Source organism: Alosa sapidissima, chromosome 5 (assembly GCF_018492685.1).
Source record: "Alosa sapidissima isolate fAloSap1 chromosome 5, fAloSap1.pri, whole genome shotgun sequence".
NCBI lineage: Eukaryota > Metazoa > Chordata > Actinopteri > Clupeiformes > Clupeidae > Alosa > Alosa sapidissima.
This window is the reverse complement of record NC_055961.1, coordinates 20,150,931-20,172,304: the sequence shown is the minus strand read 5'-3', so window position 1 is coordinate 20,172,304 and position 21,374 is coordinate 20,150,931. Positions and strand designations below refer to the sequence as shown.

General features: G+C 40.0%; 2 protein-coding genes and 1 long non-coding RNA gene across 6 annotated transcripts; 1 reads left to right on the top strand and 2 right to left on the bottom strand.

The window, feature by feature from the left end:
• Positions 1–3,048: 3,048 nt before the first annotated feature.
• LOC121708817 lies at positions 3,049–4,236 on the bottom strand. Its single transcript, XR_006031769.1, has 2 exons — positions 3,981–4,236; positions 3,049–3,271 (listed from the first exon to the last, which is right to left on the bottom strand). It is a non-coding gene; the product is annotated as an uncharacterized LOC121708817 (long non-coding RNA).
• Positions 4,237–4,714: 478 nt separating this feature from the next.
• bicdl2l (bicaudal-D-related protein 2-like) lies at positions 4,715–12,104 on the top strand. 2 transcript variants are annotated; one of them, XM_042091683.1, is made up of 7 exons: positions 4,715–4,978; positions 5,068–5,543; positions 6,663–6,779; positions 8,986–9,138; positions 9,734–9,804; positions 10,370–10,490; positions 11,214–12,104. In XM_042091683.1, the coding sequence occupies exons 2-7, from the start codon at positions 5,076–5,078 to the stop codon at positions 11,583–11,585; spliced, it is 1,302 nt and encodes a 433-aa protein (XP_041947617.1). In that variant the 5' UTR covers positions 4,715–4,978; positions 5,068–5,075; the 3' UTR covers positions 11,586–12,104. The 2 variants fall into 2 exon arrangements, with proteins under 2 accessions (XP_041947617.1, XP_041947616.1); XM_042091682.1 differs by lacking the exon at positions 4,715–4,978 and having other exon boundaries at positions 4,996–5,543.
• A 681-nt stretch (positions 12,105–12,785) lies between these two features.
• abhd11 (abhydrolase domain containing 11) lies at positions 12,786–19,693 on the bottom strand. 3 transcript variants are annotated; one of them, XR_006031759.1, is made up of 7 exons: positions 19,441–19,693; positions 18,731–18,866; positions 18,093–18,266; positions 16,239–16,409; positions 15,612–15,793; positions 14,222–14,417; positions 12,786–14,076 (listed from the first exon to the last, which is right to left on the bottom strand). XR_006031759.1 is itself a non-coding variant. In XM_042091700.1 (6 exons), exons 1-6 carry the CDS (start codon positions 19,596–19,598, stop codon positions 14,285–14,287), a joined length of 954 nt encoding a protein of 317 aa, XP_041947634.1. In that variant the 5' UTR covers positions 19,599–19,693; the 3' UTR covers positions 12,786–14,284. The 3 variants fall into 3 exon arrangements, 2 of the variants coding, with proteins under 2 accessions (XP_041947634.1, XP_041947635.1); XM_042091700.1 differs by having other exon boundaries at positions 12,786–14,417; XM_042091701.1 differs by having other exon boundaries at positions 12,786–14,417; positions 18,093–18,270; positions 19,441–19,692.
• Between the last annotated feature and the right edge of the window lie 1,681 nt (positions 19,694–21,374).

Genomic DNA, 21,374 nt, shown 5'->3' with positions numbered 1-21,374 from the left:
TCTTTGAGCTTTTAAAAATATTGAAAAAAAAATATATATATACTGTATATGGGTCATTCTATAATTCAGGGTACATTTCAATTGTAGAGATAAACCAAAAAAAATGTAATGAGTTTTTAATCATTGAACTTTTTTAGAGTCATAGAACACACTTCAAAGTTAACATGATAGTATTTGCTGAGCTTAAACCTGTAGGACTTCAAGTATTTATTTGAAAAAAATCTGTCAACTCTGTTAGAGACAAACTCTAAATTACATTATATATACTTAGCAAATATCATACATTTTAATATGCTTTCCCTAAGAGAACTTTTGTCTCTACAGTCACTGTAGCAACTTTGAATTTGATAAGATTGCTACTTTTTGAAATGAAAAAAAAAAAAAAAAACACATTCCACTGGCAAGTTTCCAAGAGGTGCATATTTAAGGGTAGCTTTTACATATATCATTTTTAAAAAATCATGTGGTAAAAATATTAGTTGTACCACATCGTCTGATATACATTTGAAACAAAAAACATTTAGTCATCAACTCTGTTAATTTAAGCAAAAGCTTAAATTAACAGAGTTGACACTCATTAAATGCTATTGAAAACAGAGTTGACAGCACATCATTGTCAACTCTGTTACCATTAATCTATGCAGAATTAACAGAGTTGACATTTCCCATCATTTTGTGGCTTAGCTCCACATCCTAACCTCAAACTAGTTACTGCATGATATGTATAAACCCAGAATTTTAATGACTTTTAATCATATGATTGTTTTTTAAAAATTGAGCGAGACTTTCACTCCAATAACGCAATAACAGAGTTGACAAATAATTAATCTACTGTTGGTGTATCCTCAACATTTTGTTCAAATTAATGAGAGAAGAAGCTTAACATCTCACTGCCTTTCAGAAGTTTCCTGTCAGAGGAATTGACATCTCTCTGTGTAGGTTTCATGCTTCATATTCAAAGTCTGTCTGGATTTTAAGCAGTTTTATAACAAAGTTGACATGAACTTTGAGACGGACCAAAATTATATTTTTTTTAAACTTAAATCTTGCATAATATAGAAAATAGACATTGTATATAACTGATGTTATGACGGTTAGTAAATTAATCTCCAAAAAATAGATTGTTAGACTTGATAACATCATGTTTAGTCAAGTTGAAAGCATGACTCTGTAGTCGGAGACAGTCAATGATATGGGGTGTAGAATTAATTTAGTAAATATTTTGTGGATAAATTGGGTCTAAAATAAATATAAAACATTGTTATTGGTGAAAGGGTGTTTTATTAGCATAATTGTTGAAAATTGATTCCATAAAGATTTATTTTTTTGATAATAACTAAATCTTTACAGGAAATGTACCCCGAATTATAGAATGACCCATATAACATAAAGGGGTGTTGGTGGGATCACAGCGGGCTCCGGTGCTTCAAAACAAACCAGTAACCCTTTGACAAACAACAGGACACATACAGTACATGTAAAACAGAGATGCAAGTAGTTTGGTGTCGTAGGCTACAGTATCAGCCGTTCCTAAAAACGTCTGTGAGAAGTAAGGCTTGGGAAGATAGGTCTATGTGTTCTTCAGACCTCTTCTTATGCAGAATAAGGAGACTCACTGCATATCTTCAGTCGGTGTTGGTTTCATACTTACCTAATTGAGTTCAGGGAAATAAGATTGACTAAATCTCATATGTTGAGCTAATCAGAAGCGGCACTGACTGATGGGGTAGTCAGTGAGCTGAGAAGAGTGGAGAAGCCAAAGCAGGTTTGGACCTGCTCATAATAATGCCCCGGCATCTTCGCTATCTGCTATGTTTATGGTATTTAGCAGACAATTTTGTCCAATGCGACTTAACACGTATCTGATAGCACTACATATGTGTGTACATGTTTATGGTATTTAGCAAAGGCGTTTGCCACCCAGCACTTATCTGATAACACTGAGTGCTATCTACGCACATATTAAACAGTAGCACTTTTGGGAAACGGGTATAGACCCTTTCAACAAGGTAAACAAAAACAATGATTGAAAGTTCTATTTGTGCCCCAATCTACTTCCTCTGCATTAAGATAACATATGGAATGTTAAAACGGAAGTCTTGTGGGGCCAACTATGATGCTGATAATGGAACTCTCTTGAAAGGGTCCATAAAACTGAACTATATAGATCTCATTATGATCTCACCCCATGAAGAAGATGTGTGTGTTGAACAACCCACCCTTGGGTGGCCTCATTAGGCCAAACAACCCTCCACCACTGTCGTAAATAATCTACAGAAAACACATTTGAATCAACCCAGTCCATGTGATATATTACCGTAAGGACATAAAAACCAACTCCAGTCTCCACACTTAGCAGTCTCTCCTCTGCAACAGGAACAGGAGTAAAGAAAGTTTCAGGACTGCTAAAAGACACCTACTCCTGAGCAGAAACCTGAGCCCAGATGAACCTGTTAGCCCAATTGAATTTGGGTGGTTGACGTTTTAGGCCGAAAAAAAGTTTTGAAAAAAAAGATATTAGGCATGGAAATATTAGGCATGGAAATCACTTAGTCCTGTTGTACTGACCCTTGCATTCCCAAAAATATGTATGGTCTTTTAGATTTTGTGTTGAAATTCATATTTATTCACTAATTAGTTGTGGTAGTGACTAAAATTGTCATATGGTGTGACATGAAAGTTATTGTTTATAAAATTATAATGGGGTATTTTGTTTTTAATGTGAGCAATGTATTATAATCTTCTATCATTACTTCATCAAGATCTAGCATTTCCTTGTGCAAATTTATTACATTTTACAGTATATTACTTCATCAATACACAGAGTAAGGCATATGTCCTCAATCTTTCAATAAACGTCATATGCATTTTGACATACCTTGATATAAAAGAAAGAAAATGCTTGTGACTTTTGCTGACCGTATTTTCCGTCTGTTCCACTGAGATTTGTATGATACAGACCCCAAAAGCCTTTTTATTTTCATAATTTCTTGATGTCACACCAAATGATATGGTGTCACGCCATATGATAAATAACACCACAAAACAATCTGTTAATACAAAAATGTGTATTATATGTATTTCACAAGCAACAAAAGACAGTTTAAGACAGGTATTTCATGTAAAGGTTCACTTTCAGAAATCACAACTATGCAAAACAGAATGCCACCAAATATTGTATAGCTCTTGGGTTCCCTTAGTTTTTCTCTTCTCAATGGTGGGCTTCAATCTGAATGTTTGTAGTTCCCCTTTGAGTTTATTCTCTTTATATCTGTTAAAAGACAAATTCAACTATTTATTCAGATAATTTAAAAAGTTTTCCTGCATTATAATCAGATTAAATTGTTGCAATTACTTATAGTGCTAAAGACAACATTAATATTACTGTTTTCTTTAACACCAGAATTTATTTTCTCAAGACTACTATTGATATTTAGAATGTCAAATATGTATCTTTTGTATCCAAGGCTGTAGAGTGAGTGAGTGAGTGTGTGTGGGGGTGATTTCTGTGTTTTATGTGTGTGTGATTCGCAATACATGCAATAGTTGCACATCTTAAATAATAAATGTTAAATCATGTTAAATATGTCAAAATATATGTATTGCACTTAATTATGAGTTAAACATATGTATGAAAAAACATTTATGCAGGAAAATGCAGTTTCTATCATACAGTGTGACAAATAAATCATATGGTGTGACGAGAAAACCCGGTCACACTATATGATATGGGGTCACACCATATGAGGTTTCATGTACTTAGCATGACATTAAGCAATGTGCTTTTATGCTAACATCCTAAAAACATGCTAACTGCAATATGACAATATAGTTTTAAAGGTAATATTGACTGAAAAGTAATTTTATTTGGCCATTTTTGCGTAAAATGCGTCACACCAAAAGACAATGCAAAAAGGGAACTGAAGCAGGAGTGCCGGATATACTTGATTTTTTTGAAAACATGAAGAGAGAAAACTCACCTTGTAACTTTCAGTGTCCTTCTGAGGTGTTGTTCTTCCTCCTGAATAAAGGAGGACCCCTACTCCCCAAAGGTCTCCAAACAATTGCCTGTTTAAAAAAAGTAATGTGGCGTCACACCATATGATATCCATTTCTGGGACAAAGTGTTTTAGTTAAGGGTGGCTTCACAATATTATGCCTGAACTTTTAGTCAAGCAGACTCACAAGTAGGCATCTGGGTTATCAATATATGATTGAATAAACAGAAAATGAATTCATTTTTTTGTTTTTATTCAAAATCAAAATTTGTGAAATGTGACTGGGACAGTCACGCCTTATGAGCTTTTTCTGGTTTGGCTGAAAATTGTGAAAAAATGGAAGATTAATCCCATGAATGCTCTGTATGTTCATATAAAACAGCATTTTCTGAACAATATCACCATAGTTTTTTATATATTTTTGACACATTGGACCAAAAAAAGGCCATGTCATGTCAACCACCCATTTGCTCTGCAGGTCAGTCTGGAATGGAGTCTACTGCCGTTTGTAACAGGTTCGTCTTGAGTTCACCCAGGCTACAGAAACCTATTTCATCCTAGTGAAAGTGATCATACAGTGGAAGTTCCTGCAGTGGTGACACACTAGAGAGGCGTGAAGCCCCTGAAACCTCACTCCCAGGTTCCTGCAGTGAAAAGGGCCCTATTAACTGCTGCTTCATCACCTTTCCAGGTGCACTTTATCAGGCAATTAGGTGTAGCACAGCCTGTCCAGGGTGGAGTTGCACAAAGACTGAAAGGAAAACAAAGATACATTACACATTTGTGGCCGTAACATTTCGAAAGTCTTATTTTTAGACAGTATTAGTTCCATGGTCCTATTTTTAGACAGTATTAGGGTATGTTCTATTCTTAAGTGTCTGTTTAGTAGTCTCAAGAATGCTGACGTCATGAATGATACGCCCTCGCTGACGTCACACTCACTCCATGATGACAAACACTCATCCCATTTCCACAGACAGGTAAAACAGGTTTGTTGGCATTTCACATGTCTGTGTCTCACACGTACCTGTGAAATCTCCACTGTGGTAGCTGACTGTTGTTGTTGAAGAGCCCGTGATGGATTCGGTGGCTCACCCTGAGAGAGAGAGAGAGGCCAAGCCATTGCCGGCGTTCTTTGATGAGCGTAACGCCTGCACACCCTTGAGCATACTGAAGGGGCTGATGACACCCAGGAGCTTTGAACAGCCGGACCCGGAGGACGTCCCGGGAGACGGAGTGGAGATCTTTGTCTCGGACGCTGATGACTCGAGCTCAGTGAAGTCCACACAGGATCAGGAGGAACAGAAGATTATGTCCGAGTCGACAGAAAAGTACACAAGGCATGTCCTGCGGGAGAGCAGTGGTTGCTCAGAGAGTAGTGTCCGGGTTGTTCTGTCGGAGAGTGAGGAGCCTGCGCTGCAGTCCGTGACAGAGGAGGGCCCTGGGCCTGCCCCACAGAGACACTATGTGGACGGGACACTGCCGGACCTGCTTAGGAGTGGGAGCCCGTTGAGGAGGAGGGTGTCCAGCCCAGTGTCCAACACGGTGAGTGGGGAAGGAGGGTGTCCAGCCTAGTGTGTAACACGGTGAGTCGGGAAGAAACACTCAACAGCAGCTGATCACACTAAGAACTAGGAAGAGAGGTTGTCTGCTTGAACTATGTACAACACATAGAAAAGAAGTGTGTGTGTGGGGGGGGGGGGGTTGTTTGATTTAAGGGCATGGGAGAAAGTAGATAAAGTCTTCAAATAGTTGTGGGCCCACTGGACTTTTCATTCACTGTGGAGAGTTTTAAACAAGTGAAAAGGGGGAAAAACAAAGAAGTGTCTGTGTTCACTGACCTCGCATAATTCAATCTAGTTTATCCAGAAAGTCAACATTCCTTGCTGTCGGCAGTTTTAAATGGCAATGAGATGGCAACAGCTAGGCTATGTGGATTCATGATAAGGAACATTTCTGAAAGTCCTTAACTGGACCATGGCCATATGGAGGCCTTACTTACAGCTTTGTTATACATTCACACTGTTTTCCCACACCCCTCACTCTTTTACATGTGTCCTACACATACAATCTCTCTCTCTCTCGCTCTCTCTCTCTCTCACAGACACACATACAGACACATATACACACAATCAGCATTAAGGGTACTGTCAGTCTCTGAACAGTTTAGGGTTGAAGACACATTGACTCTAAGTTTGTCACATCCTTTTGTCATGCCTTGTGTTTGTGCTTGTGTTTGTGTTTGTTTGTGCTTATGTTTGTGCTTGTGTTTAGGGTTTTGTTTGCGTTTGTGCTTATTTTTGTGTTTGTGCTTGTGTTTGTGCTTATGTTTGTGCTTATGTTTTTGTTTGTGTTTGTGCTTATGTTTGTGCTTGTGTTTAGGGTTTTGTTTGCATTTGTGCTTATTTTTGTGTTTGTGCTTGTGTTTGTGCTTATGTTTGTGCTTATGTTTTTGTTTGTGTTTGTGCTTATGTTTGTGCTTGTGTTTAGGGTTTTGTTTGCATTTGTGCTTATTTTTGTGTTTGTGCTTGTGTTTGTGCTTATGTTTGTGCTTATGTTTTTGTTTGTGTTTGTGCTTGTGCTTGTGTTTGCGTTTGTTCTTGTGTTTGTGCATGTGCTTGTGTTGTCTAACACCTCTCGTCTCGTGTGCTGGCCCCTCTGCAGCTGAAGGAAGTGCGGCGTGAGGTGGAGCTGTCTCGCCGTCGGAGTCTCAAGCTCAAGGCCCAGGTGGACAAGCTCCAGAACCAGAATGACCCAAACTGGACTCAGCAGAAACAACAGGTACTGTAGGATGGGCCTTGCACTGGCTTTCACTTAAAGCAATATTACTACTAATCCTCATCATGCCTAAAGGCACATAAGGCATCAGCAATTTGCCTCTATCTGGTTCTGTCTTGGGCTACGTGTTGGGCTTCACCCCATGTTAGGTCCATTCCTTTTAGCTTATTCATCACTGTTAAACACCAGGTTGTTTTAGTGGTTTGATCGACTCATTCCAATAGTCATTAGGACAGGCTGTATTGTGTGCTGTCAGTGGAAACACTGAATTAAATTCTAAACAAATTTTTTAAAAACATTAAGGGTGACAACAAAGGGGTCATGGCCAGGCATAAATATATGACAAGTTGGAAATGAGACTGTAAAACTTCATAATGAACCTTTAAAATTCAAAGCTTGTATGAAACCCTAGAGTTGATTTGATTTGATGTGATATGTCTCACAATAACATGCTCTCAGTGGAGTGAAACTCCCACATGAATGTGCCCGCATATGAGCAGAATCTGTGGGTCAGCTGTTTGACTTCTCTCAGGCACATTTTTGTTTTGGTGAAATTAAGTTTGTGAATATAAGTCTGTGAGTTTTGTGAAAAGTTGTTGATAATTGAACCCAAGAGCCAATCATACTGTTGGTTTTGGGGCAATGTAGTGGTTAAGTAGCTGGGCTAGCATGCAGTAGTGTAGTGTTTAAGGAGATGGGCTAGCATGCACTAGCCTGAAAAGTTGCAGTTGCAGCTGAAGTTGCAGGTTCAATACTGAGTTTCCACTGTTATGCCCTTGATCAAGGCACTTAACTCCGAGTTGCTCATGGGACAATGACACTTGCAATATAACGGACATAAAGTCGCTTTGGATAAAAGTCTCCGCTAAATGAATAGGAAATTCACCTTCCCCTCTGTGCATCACCTGAGTGTATGGAATGGCTGGAAACATTAACAATGCCCACACACACACATACACTCACACACACACAGAGCCGGACAGTAACGGAGTACATTTACTTGAGTACAGTACTTGAGTACAATTCTGAGGGATCTGTACTTTACTCGAGTATCATTTCTGGGGAGTACTCATGACTTTACTCAAGTACATTTGAGAGGCAAATATTGTACTCTTTACTCCACTACATTTCTATCCATAACCGTGAGTACCCGTTACTTCTAAAAAAAAAGGAAAAAAGAAAAATCTCGGAAACCCTCAATTTGTTGTTTCCCTCTCAAACGTGATTGGATTGTGCAGGCGCCACTGATTGGGACAGCCTATCAGCAATCACCTTCAGCTTTCCGCCAAAGTCAACTCCATGGTCAGATTTAGATAAGAGACGAAACCATGGATGAAACAATGGATGAAGACGCAGCAGGTCCATCCCGGGAATGTGCCAACCTGTGGCCCCACCTCACCAGACTAAATTTTCTGAACAAGTTAATGATAGTTTTGGCTTCAAGTGTTTCAATTACAAAATAGTATTTTGTATTTGAAATACTGTACATATTTTAAATACATGTATTAGAAATACTGCCCATCCCTGGCAACATGGTAAAAAGATGAAAATGACTTGATTTTACTTTCAATTCCTTTTACATTCTCCAAGGTATTAACATTACAATTTTTCATAACTCCATGTAGGATGATTCTGTACATAAATGTAAGCATTGTAGCTGTAGTAATGCAATATTTAGAAAATGTAGGCTACTCTTGTACTCTTGATACTCAAGTACTTTTAAAAACAAGGACTTCAGTACTTTTACTTAAGTAGACATCTGACTGTTGTACTTTTACTTGTACTTGAGTAAAATTTAGCAAAGGGTATCTGTACTTTTACTCAAGTAATGAAGCTGTGTACTCTGTCCGCCTCTGCACACACACAGAGACCACTGCACATTTTTCAGATGTCATTCTACGGTTGCTAAGTGACATTCGAATGAGTTGACGGTCATATTTAAATTTGCAGTGGTCTCTTAATTTTGAATATGTCATTCACTCATTGAAATGTCACTCAGCAACCGTAGGATGACATCTGAAAAATGCGCAGTGGTCTGTGTGTGTGTGTGTGTGTGTGTGTGTGTGTGTGTGTGTGTGTGTGTGTGTGTGTGTGTAGTGTATGTGTGTGTGTGTGGGGGGGGGGGGGTGCTTTCAAACACTCCAAATACTTTCAAAGGATTGCAATGATTTTGCTCACTTTCTCTCTTACTCGCTTTCTCTCTCTTTAGGTGACTGAAGAGGTTGAGTCCATTCTGAACCTTTTGCGGCCTCTAACAGACGTGACTCCAGCCGTTTCGGACTGCTTTGGGTCTGAGGGTCCTCTAGGCGTGGCTCTGAGCCAGCTTCAGCAAGTGGCACGCTCACTGGCCATGAACAACAAGGTGAGTGTGTGTGTGGGGGGGGGGGGGTTGTGTGTGTGGGGTGGGGTGATTTCAGGTGGTGGGTGGGAATCAAAAACCTCCAGAGGTGTAAAAAGTCCGGCTTCAGAAAGTAAAAGTCCTGTCATGTATTGGCTGATCTACCTGGCTTAAGACAAAGATTGTATATGGCGGTGCAAGATAGTTTGTCGTAGTTCATGTCTATGAGTGCGAAATGGGGATCGAGTCCTGTCTGCATAAAGAGGTGTGTCGTATATTGACGTATTGATGAGCGTACATAGCAACCGGTCAACATCAGCAGAATAAATAACAGGATATAAGGTTGATTTTCTACAGACTGCAATGCTCAAAAATGTACCTGAAATGGTCAGAAGGGTTTGGGGATCATGAAAACGTGCCCAAAATTCACATTCCTAACTCTATAGAACCAAGACCTAAGCATATGTGGTGAAATTCTGAGCTATGGCCATAGACTTCAATGGAACAGTCGCTGAAGAACAGCCTTATCTTGTTGCAGCCCTGATTTTAATAATACAGTTACTCCTGAGACATAGTGATTGATTCCTCATTTAAAGACTCCATTTCCCATGATCCACAGGGAAGGACTGAAGATGGGGACAATGCTGTCCTACAACAGGCCTTACGAGACAGAGACGAAGCTGTTGCCAAGTGAGTTCCACACCGCAGAAGGGCATTTCTCTCTGACAGGAAAACCACCCTTCCAACAGCAAGGAATTGAACAATTTAACCCTTTTTTAACTTCATAAAGTGTTTTCCTCAAACACGTTAGATTTCATTTTGTAAACAAAATGTAACCACACTGTCCTCTGCAAGGGGGACACATCTCCAACAACACCAAATAAGGCTGATGTGTGGCCGAAGACATGAACGCAGCAGACCGATCAACAGTTTCAGTAGGGAGAGATGACTAGAGATCAGGTCACAGAAAGCCCGTTTCAGGACTAATATTGAATTTCTGAATTGAATTGTGCTGTGCTGAATTCGCCTTATTCACACAGCAGCCTATACTATGGGAGTAGGGACTAGGAGGGGTACACAAACCAGTGTAGGCTACCCTATTGTTGTGTTCTATGCATTCGCCAGTAGGTGGCGAGAACACGTAGGATATAGTCAGTGTACCCCATAGCACTTTGGTTTACAGTAGCCGATGTGTGAATAACACAAATTGTGTTGTGTTGTCTTGTGTAATTGTGTTGTGTTATATGTCTGGCAGGAAGAAAGCAATGGAGATGGAACTGCTTAACAGTAAGACAGAGATGATGACCCTGAACAACCAGCTGCTGGAGGCTGTTCAACACCGGCTGGAGCTCTCTCTGGAGCTGGAGGCCTGGAAGGTGCGCTCAGAGAGCAGCTGATTTGAAATCAGACATACTGTAGTAGTAGATGTAGTTTACTTAAAGGAACACGCCAACTTTTTGGGGGAAATGAGGAGCTGCAGGCAAACTGGTGTAAAAGGGAGCTATAGGCTAACTGGTCTAATTTATTTCCAGTTAATTATGCTAAGCTAGGCTAACAATGTCAGACTAGGTTATTGCAAGCACAAAGAGAAGGGTATGTATATCCTCTTATCAAACTCTGGGGTACTGGCAAATAAGCTAATTTCTGAAAAATATGGAATGTTTTTGTAAAAACACACACACACACACACACGAATTGGGATAAATGCAGAGACCAAATTTCCCTCACGGGATCAAGAGTATATATACTTATACTATAGTATACATACAAGGCAAGGCTTTTTTTATTTCTTTAGTGTATTTCATACACAGGGCAGCTCAGTGTGCTTTACAGTGTACACACACACACACACAATACAGGTGTGCATCTGTATGAGATAATGGTATGATATGACCTTACAGGCTGGAAAGAAAATGATGTCAGGTCAGCACTGGTACACAGTTCAGCTTCAACTCAGCAGGGGGCTGGGAGTCTAAAAATATTTTGGTGAAAACAAATGCCTTTTCAGATGGTCTTAAACATGGTCCTATTCTTAGAGAGTGAATGCTTTGAGATTTGAGCTGTGAAATGAAATGTCTCTCTGTCTCTCTCTGCATCAGGAGGACTTCCAGCTGCTCCTTCAACAGAATGTGATGAGTCAGCAGAAGCAGGCCGAACAGTCCCAGAAGAAGGGCCTTCTGGCGTCTTTTGGGAGAAAGGCCGGCAAGACCTTTCGCAATCCCTCCCCATCCCCCTCTCGCCAGTCAGCTCCCGCGACCCCTAACACGAGCACGCCAATAGAACCTGCGAGCACGCCCAAAGAGCCTGAGAAGAGAGAAGCCCCGTACCGCTGGAAAATCATCAGAAGAGGTCGCACCACCAAAGGGTCCAACAACACCGAAATGCCAGAGGGAAGCACTCAAAGCCCATACACCTCACCCCCACTAAGGGGCAGGAGAGATGGGCAATTTCAAACCATCTCCCTTGAATGAGTAAAAAAAACTAGGATATGATTGAAGAGCTTTATCTGTGCCCAGCATGTACACATTGACTGTGGGCTTAAAAGCTTTGCACTATTATGTTGAGGTGATAACTCAGCAAATACAGGCCCTGTGTTGTCAAACTACAATTGGAAAATCAGTGGGACCAAACTTACTTTATTCTTGGTTGAGAATGCAGTTCTATGTGCATTTTCTTGTCCAGTTAATGCTAATGTGTTTGATGTAATGATGTATAAATATATAAATTCCTGTTGCACTCTATTTTTTTTATGTGAACAGATGCTAAGCATTGTTCTTCTGATGCTGTTCTTTCTACAAGAATTAGTAAAAAAAAAAAAAAAGTCTGATTTGTACTGCCAATTGTCTTCCTCTGTCCAGAGCCTACGGTAAAGTTTACCAGCGTTGGATGTCCGTGCTTTTTTTGTTGATTTTATCACAACAATTTACAATACTTTAACATGATGAAAGAATCAGACATTGACAATGGAAGACATTTCTATTTTTTTTTTGTATATAATAAATAACTACAACATCGCAATACAAATGGACATCACTTGTCAGTCTCAACATACACACACACATACACACAAATATAAGCTTTTTTCCAACAAATATAGGTTACTTTGTCTTCTGTCAAAAAATATTGATAGAGAAAATCACTAAGTTCAATAAAATCTGCAAAATTAAAAACCTCATTCAGACACTGACAATCTTGATGGTTAAACAACAATTCATTCATGACAGTTACACACTGAAAACCACCACTTTTACATTCTGATCGAACTGCATCATCCTACTCCTCTTAGCTGCTACCCAAAGCCAGAAAGAAAAAATATGAAAATGGATCAAAGAATCATGTAACTACCCACAATGCAGTTCACTCTAATATGAGACTTGGCCCGGTCTGGTGCACAGTTATGCCACAGTCAACTGGAAATAGATAAAACAGAATACAAACTCATGCTGTTAATGACTATTAACATTTAGCTACGAATGTTATGATTAACATCTGCGATACTGGAAGAGTTATGTCTGTCACCAGTCATTCTGACGATGATCAAGTATTACCTAAGAACAAACAAAACAAGAAATGTCCAGCACAATAATATTACACCATTTACTATACCTGACTTGGACAAATATTACATCAACAGTAGAATATTCACTTATTTATAAATGACATAAGAGCTGTTGAGGTTAGCAGTGCATATTGTGTCCCTTTATTCATTATGTAGTGTAAATATTATATTTACGCATATATAATCCTTACATGTTAACAAAGAACACAAATTAGAATAAAAGACAAGAGCTTTCTATGTACAAACTGTACACTAAAAGGTGGCAATTCAAGTATTAGGGCACAGGTAATATATGTATGTATACGTATGTAATATGTATACGTGCCCCCTGAGAAAGCCAACGGCACTGTAAATGGCACTCCTGTGTTAGAATACTGTCTTATAACCTGCCATATTGGTCACATTGGGATGGTCATAATAAACTGTACAGCCAAATATCGATAACGTTTTTCTATAAACTGGAACCTGAATAGTGCTAACATATTCAAGTATTGTTGAGATCTGTGAATGTATGCATATCAATTTATATTTATCTTAAATAATTAACCTTTAATGTATGCTATTTATTTATCATCTATTAATGTGGCTTTCATTTCTCAATTTTGTGAAGGCACAATCGCAATATTTGTGTGAACTATGCTGATGTTGCATGCATCTTATTTAGTGACCAGTATCCAATGTAGCAGGTTGTCAACAGTTGTGTGAAGCCTTCACACTGGAGTCAAAGCCAACTGCCTTATCAATGGCAGATTCTTTTAGATGACCCTAACTCTCTCACCTTGTTAAATTATATATTCTCATCTAATTAACTACCGGTATATTTAATACTGTTCCCTTACATGTAGTAAAAAAAAAAAAGAATGAAAAAAACACAACTTGCGGATTTTCACCATACTGTCCGCATATTAAAAAATATATCTTAAAATGAAAGAAGAGATGTGTTAAAGCTTTTAGTGATCTGTGCTGTCTGTAAGACTAAAAAAAAACCCTGGCTGATCTTCTCTAGGCCCCACTAAAGTCCATTACTCTGTTATTACATTATTCAAACCTTGTGCTTTTCACTCCAAACTATAGGTGGATTTACATGGACAGTTTTTTTTTTTGTCATTCCAATTAAACTATTCCGAATGAAAAATTAGAATCGGATCGGCAGTTTTATTCCCATCAAGGTATTTATGTGTCTCATTTTTATTCTGATTGAGTCATTGTTCCGATTCTAATCTGATTAGAAGTGCCCATGGAAACCCACCTTATACCTTTATACTACAATCCAGCAATTAATCAGAGTAATGATCATAATATGTCCTTTGGGTAAGTTAATAATTGCCTATGTAAGAATTCTATAGTATTCAACTCTGCGGAACCATAGGCATCTGCATACACTGCTATTACTTGATGATGACCTAAAAACAACAACAACAAAAAGAAATGGCCATAAACAACATAGCCTAATATAAACAAACACTCCAAAAAAAAAAGAAAGGCAAAATCAAATGAGACTAAAAAAGAAAGACACAAAAACTAAATAAAAAAGATGCTTGTTCATACATTTCTCCTTGCTGACAACTGTAAGGTCCAGTCCTCTGTTCCCTGCGTCTGGCTTGGCCGGGGCTACTGGAGGAAGGATATGACTGTGCTGATGAAGTCCAGTGGCTTGTCTGCGTGGATCCAGTGGCTGGCGTCTGGGATGTACTGAATATCTGCACACGGGAAAAGACGCTGGATCTCTGGGTAGTCTTCAGAGCTGGGGTGGCAGATACACACATGGGTTAGGTTGACACCTCACCAATGTAAACATGAAAGTTTTTCAATAACGTACATAATTATATTTAGGTTTATGGTATGTAGCAGACAAAGCTACTTACAATGAAATCAATAAACACTACATGAACATTAAAATGAACAGTTTATAGTAAAAATTAAATAGCCTAAAGAGTACCAATATTATAATTCGACTACATAGAATTTAACAGAATAATGACAATAACTATAAACATTTACAACCCGCCACAATAACTATAAACATACAAACCTCAACAAAGCTGACAGCGTCCAATTACAAGCCGAGTAATGAGTAATTTATAACCAGCAGAAGTGGAGATTGTAGCGATGGAGAAACTTATTACAAACGATTTTGAGCACAATGAGCTATATGACGTGAGATTTAAACTGTATCACCATATTCATTTATGGAGTTAAACTGGACGTGTCCCAAATTTTCTGGTCAGTTCTGTGTCTTTAAGAAAAAAGACTGATGGCGAACATTCTCGTATGAATCTAGCACTGCTGCTCAGATTGGAACATACAAAACAGCAGCGATGACACTAATGAGAACAGACAGGTTTTAAAACTAATATCATCACAGGACAGTACAAAAGCCAGATATGACTAATTATCCTGGTGTAATGTGTTACAATGTCATTTACTGTAGTGCCGGTGTCAATAGGTAAAAGTTTAGCTCTGCCATTGCATTGTGAACAGGACTGTGCAAAAGTGGATTCGGCTGCCTGCCAGTTCTGTGATGTGCTTTGTGTTGTGCAGTGTTCCCCATTGTATTTGCTCACTGCGCAGTTTTCAACTGAAGGGGCCGAACCCCTACTTTCCCCATCGCATTATACACCAAGGATTATAACAGGAGTAAAATCATACTTATTATAGTGCAATGCACTATATTTTGAATGGAAATATTGTTTGCTTGTGCATAACTTCCTAATGAAAACAGTATAGTATAAACTAATTCTTTGTTTTCTATTTTGGGGCTTGTTGCCTTTAATTGTGATTGGACAGTAGAAATGTACAGGAAGTGAGTGGGAGATATGGGAGTAGGATCAGGAAGTGACCACGGGTTGGAATCGAATCCAAGCCCCTGTGGCCACTTAGAGCTGAATGTGGTATGACTGCTGCCAATTATGCCTCCCACGTCCCACTTTCTTTTCACCTGATATAGGCAGAGTTGGTCCCACCAAGGAAGAGGGTTGGTCCCTCATAGCTGGTGTTGAATTCTGGGAAATTCATGATGTCATCCAGGTGATTGGAGATGGCCTCCAAATTGATCCTCCAAGAATACTGACCATCCTCCTCAACCAGGTTTGTCAGGAGGAACTGCCGCAGTGAGCGCTCCTATGAAAACCAGCATGGGAAAGAGCATGAAAATCAGTGGGTGTTAAGAGCACAGTACATTTTACAACATTTTTGTCCAAAACTAGTGAGCTAACTAGCCAAAACCAGAGGACTGGCCTTGCAAACTCCAAATGTATCACGAGTGTCAGTGATGAAAGCTAGCCTAGCCATAACCTTTTCATTTAAGCGGGAAGTTCGACCCACATAATGATAGGCTGAGGCAGGTAGCGATAATGGCAGATGTGGTTATCAGTCCTTCACTATGCTCATATACCATCAAAAAGGAATTTGAATATGGCACAAAAACTTCATTATCTTCAAAATCAAAAACACCTTAAAAAAATGGTGAAAATACTGCACGCTGTAGCCTCCTTAAACTGAATGTATGGCGCCACACAACAAATTATATAATACTGGACAACTGCCTTTTGCTTGATGGACTCACTTTGACATGCTTGCGGAGCTGGTCCTCCGCCAGCCTGCGTGCCGTGGAGCGGGGCACATCTCTGGGCACGCTCACGTCCTTCATCGCCTGGATGTAGATGGGGAAATTTGTGACTGACCCAGACTGGGCGGGGCTTATGTCCACCACCACCAGGCGCTCCACTAGAGTCGGCTGGAAGGAAAACACAAGGAAGGAAGGAGAGAGGGAAGGAAGGAGAGAGGGAAGGATGGAGAGAGGGAAGGAAGGAGAGAGGGAAGGAAGGAGAGAGGGAAGGATGGAGAGAGGGAAGGATGGAGAGAGGGAAGGGAGAGAGGGAAGGAAGGAGAGAGGGAAGGATGGAGGGAGGAAGAGAAAGGAGGGAATGAGAAAGGAAAGAGAAAGGGAGGAAGGAAGGAGGGAGGAAGGAGAAGGAGGGAGAAAGGGAGGAAGGAAGGAAGGAGGTAGAAAGGGAAAGGAGGGAAGGAGGGAGAAAGAGGGAGGGGAAGGGGGAATGAAGGAGGAAGAGGACGGAGGGAAAAGGAGGGAAAGGCAAATATCAAAGTACAGGAGGACGGGGAGAATGGAGGAGGAGAAAGGAGGAATGGAGGAAGGAGAGAAGACAGGAGGGAGGAGGGAAGGGGGGAAAGGCAAATATCAAAGTAGAGGTTAAAGTAGATCATCGCAAGGATTTTGCCAACACAGCATTCATACATCTCAGCTGTTATATATTATAGAGGACACCAAGATTATGGCTGTATATTGACAAGAATCTGGCGATACAATATGCATCATGATATAGGGGTTACGATTTAATACATATATATGATCTATTACTGTAAGCAAGGCAATAAGTTGTGATTTTTTTTATTTAATTTTAGGAAACTGTCATGATGGTGAGCCCCTTTGCTACTTCCTGTCTCAGTATATGTTGTTACGTTGGACAGGGACAAAAACATTGCCAAAAATGGGTCACCACAATCTAGCGGTCGAGTTTTATACTAAATAAAAACACTACCACGTTAAAAATACCCATTTTGACAAGACACAGTATCGTAAAAGATAGCAACAAGATATGAAATGTGTATTAATGTTTTCTTATATCCTCAACCAATACTAGGGTTGGGCGGTGTCCCCTTAATTGGATGAATGCACAATATACAAGCCTTACAGTGAAAGACGGAGGTCTTCTGATCCTATAACTATAACGGAATAAACGGTGGAGAAGAGCACATTTGGTGCTTCAGTGCTGTAGCCTTGGAAAAATATTAGAGCTATATATGACAATTAGCAAGAATGTCCTTGTCGTAACAATGATAATAGTTCATTAAGACTATTTTCAATGTAGGCTATAGTGCGAGACATATATAAAAAAAGACAATAACACATTCACATGTCACAATCAGGGATAGACAAATAAGTCTTTTATTTTTGCATTCTTTGGCTGACAGCCTTTAAAATGGCCTGAATATGCATCAGTTCTAGGCTCAATTTAATCTCCTGGGAAAGGTATGTTTTAGCCTATGTTACAGCAGGAATTGGTGCCTGGCATGTGGGGGGGTTGCTACCCATCGTGATGTCTGTAACCATCACCCCAACCCTAAACAAGACCATTCTTTTGGTACTCACAGAGTACACATACTAATGAAAATGTCTACTTGTATTACTTGCAGTTACTTTAAACTAAAGTCAACAAAATGAAATGAACACTGCTCCCATGAAGTCGACATTCACTAGAGGTTGTTTTGTTGTTTAAGATGCTCTCCTATTAGGCTATATCTTCCACATTATATTTATCTGACGTAGCTACTCAAATGGACAGTGTATATTCCCAAACAGATATGTTATTCCAGAAAACAAAATTCCTGTGTCCATTACCTGCGTGAGTGCCGTTGTCATGGCCACCTTGCCTCCCATGCTGTGGCCAATCAGAATGCACTTCCCGATTCGCAGCTGAGAGAGTAGTTGCGTGAGGTCATTGGTCATTGCCTCGTAGGTGATTATGGGGCTGTGTGTGCTTGTGCCATGGTTACGTGCATCTACTGTCACCACCTGACTGGACAAAGGACAGTTAAGACACTAACTAGGACACAAGTTTAAATGTCAGTAAAAAAAATATCAGGCAACATCAGTTTGTCTAAATAAGTCACTCATAATAAAATTTAAAAAAGTCACACCAGGAGCTTATATATTTTCCTTCCATAATTTATGACTACACTATATGAGAATGATCATACTATAAGAATGACAACATGAAAACAATAAGATAAAGCACTCGTGTGTCTACATGGCTTCAAAGGATTAACAACGACAGTCAAAACATTTAGGCAAGAATGGTTTACAGGCCTAAATAAGATTTGAATTCCCAAAGCAGAATGACACTGGAGAGCGCTAGAGTTTTGTTGGGGCAATGATATAATATTAATAAGTAACAACTAAATTAAGATGTTCCATCTTTAATCACTGAGGGTGATTTGTGGATCTAGCACTACACCACATAGCATGTTGTGCAATACCTTTCTGCCGGTCCGCTGAACTAAAGACCTCGCTATGGAGTGGAAGTTGGATTTACTGCCGAAAAGACCATGGAGAAAAACCAGCGGCGTACTGTCCCCTTTTCCGTCGAAGACATCATATGTTAAAGTCACGGGTCTAATCAGGGATAGAAGACTGAGCATTAGTCGCTTATGAGAATATTAAACATCAATCACATTACAAACGATGAAAGCGGTCACGTTAACTACGGTTACCATAACTTGCTAGCTAGATGGGACAGCACCCATGGAAAGGACTTGCTTTTGCCACCTTGAATGACTTTCTGCAGGGCTGCCGGAGTGGTCTTGGAAGAGGTTTATTCGAAAGACAGTTTGCCAACATATCCGCAAAAGAAGTTCGAATATCAATTCAACCAATATACATTACTACCAAAGGAGTAATGTTAACATTAATCCCCAGTCATATTGCGTTTATTGTGGCTCTTGTGACATATTTACCGCTAGCTGGCTAACACTAGCTGCATTAATAGCTAGCCAGCCATTCAAATCACGACAGGGTATACTTCATTTCAGAAGGACAAATACAGCGTCAATTGTCATTTTAGTTTTTTCCCCCCCCCATCATAGTCATGTTTGGGATGATGTTAGATGCATATACAAACAGACTGACATTTGTTTAACTAATATGAGTCATTTAATTCGCTAACTAGCTAGCAAGCAAGCAAATGTACCTTGCAGAATCAGCAGTAGAGTTGGCTTTAGTTCCGATTTGACGAATCCAGTGCATCCGTGCATTATTAAAGCAGGAATTACGACATCCAGTAATAGAAATATGTGATGTTGCTTTATGCAAGAGACCACTTGAAAGAAAGCGACAAGCGACACTCATGATAACATAGAATATTTCTACAAGAGGGCCAAACAGCACAACACCTGGCACACTCTCGACAAGGCTAACTCATGGAGCTAGCGACTAGTCGAGGAAAAAGGGGGCGGCGACGTTCGTCTGACTAGTCTGCTCTCTACCAATCAAGAAGTCCAGTGCTTTGACGTGTTCACAGATAAGCAATAAGCGTTTCGTGCTTCATCTTTACAGAGCTCAGTAGATAGTAAATTATGGAGAAGACTGTCTTTAAAATCACCTAATTGATTATCCTGGCTTACTAGTGTAACAGGGTGATACATGAAGGGCCAAGGGGCCAATCACAGTAGCCAGACTACGCCACCCTGAGGCCTAATGCATCAGGGAATCTTGAGATTGTACCTCTAAACTGAGACAGTGCTCACAGGTTCGAAAATTACACGGCGGAGACATGAATTCCAGCAAAGCTAAAGATTTATTAAGACACAAAGGTTGGGAAGTGGAGATCTGAGGGTGGCAACTATGGAAGTTCACACTGATACCATGCATGTGTAGCAGGTAGACCTTCTCTGCCTGCTATTTCCAATAGCACCTGCCAGTGCTAATGAAGGGGGCGGGGCATGGGCTTAGGCAATTAATCAATCTGGCACCAGTGGAGTGCTACTTAAGAGCGGCAGCAGCCAGTAGCAATATAGACTGAAATGCCTCTGGGGGTGAGGAGAATACAGTTGCAGGCCAACTATTGGGTGAATCTGATGGGTCAGAGACCCGATCATCCTGTGAGAAATGTTATTGAGCCAAGCTGGGAGAGTGTGGTGGCAGATTTGCCGAGTTTTAGGTGGACTGGAGAATCTGTGGCGCGAGAAATGAATGTTCTACATTGTTCCTTTTGCTCAACAGTAATATGGCCTGTGATTCCTGTGTGGCAGCTACATGTTCCAGAAATTGACCTGACACTACTTGAACTTAAGGAAAAAGATCCTGAAATGGAGTTAGTGTATAGTTTTCACTGTCATATAGAAGAAAGATACCATGACTGTGTTTTAATATTCACTGATGGGTCGAAGGATCAGGAGTCCGGGGTTACTGGAGCAGCCTTTTTTGTTCCGAAAATGAAGGTTCATGGCTCAAAGAGAACGTCTGATTCATTACATGTGTTCACAGTTTAGCTATATGCCATCTTGATGGCTGTGCAGTGGGCGGATCAACTACGAGATAGCAGAGGTGGAAAAAGTACCAAAATATTGTACTCAAGTAAAAGTACCAATACCTTGATGAAATATTACTCAAGTACAAGTTAAAATACCGATCTGAAAATGTACTCAAGTAAAAGTAAAAAGTAGTTCATTTAAAATGTACTTTAAGTAAAAGTTACTTAGTTACTTTTTTTTTGGGGGGGGGGGGGTACCAGAACAGCCAGTTTTACCAAAGACTTTCTAATGAGGAGATACAGCACTCAAAAAATCCTCCATAGTAATGCATGGGGTTAGTTTGTAACGCCAATATGGCAGTTGTCTACACATCATATGTCTACACATATCACAACCCTTCCGCGGCAAAACGTCGACATGTGAATACATTGAGCCAATCATGTGGTGTGTTGTAAAATACATTGAGCCAATCATGTGGTGTGCTGTGAAGACATCGTGCCAATCATCTGTTGTGATCTCGCTGCTGGAGCAAGATTGGTGTCGTGAAGCCTTACGCACACGCATTTCTGCTGAAATAGATGCACGATAAGTGCCCAAAATTGTTGCAATATGGCCGCCGAGTGGAGGTACTTGCCAGAAAAGGACGTTGAGA

Bases quoted from the DNA above. Each gene is read 5' to 3' on its own strand.
- bicdl2l (XM_042091683.1), top strand. From the start codon at position 5,076: ATGGATTCGGTGGCTCACCCTGAGAGAGAGAGAGAGGCCAAGCCATTG. The intron at 6,780-8,985 runs GTACTGTAGGAT...CTCTCTCTTTAG, and splicing joins GGACTCAGCAGAAACAACAG to GTGACTGAAGAGGTTGAGTC. The intron at 10,491-11,213 runs GTGCGCTCAGAG...TCTCTGCATCAG, and splicing joins TGGAGCTGGAGGCCTGGAAG to GAGGACTTCCAGCTGCTCCT.
- abhd11 (XM_042091700.1), bottom strand. From the start codon at position 19,598: ATGAGTGTCGCTTGTCGCTTTCTTTCAAGTGGTCTCTTGCATAAAGCA. The intron at 16,410-18,092 runs GTAATGGACACA...TTTTCCTTCCAG, and splicing joins TGACAACGGCACTCACGCAG to CCGACTCTAGTGGAGCGCCT. The intron at 14,418-15,611 runs GTGAAAAGAAAG...CTGCCACCCCAG, and splicing joins ACCAACTCTGCCTATATCAG to CTCTGAAGACTACCCAGAGA.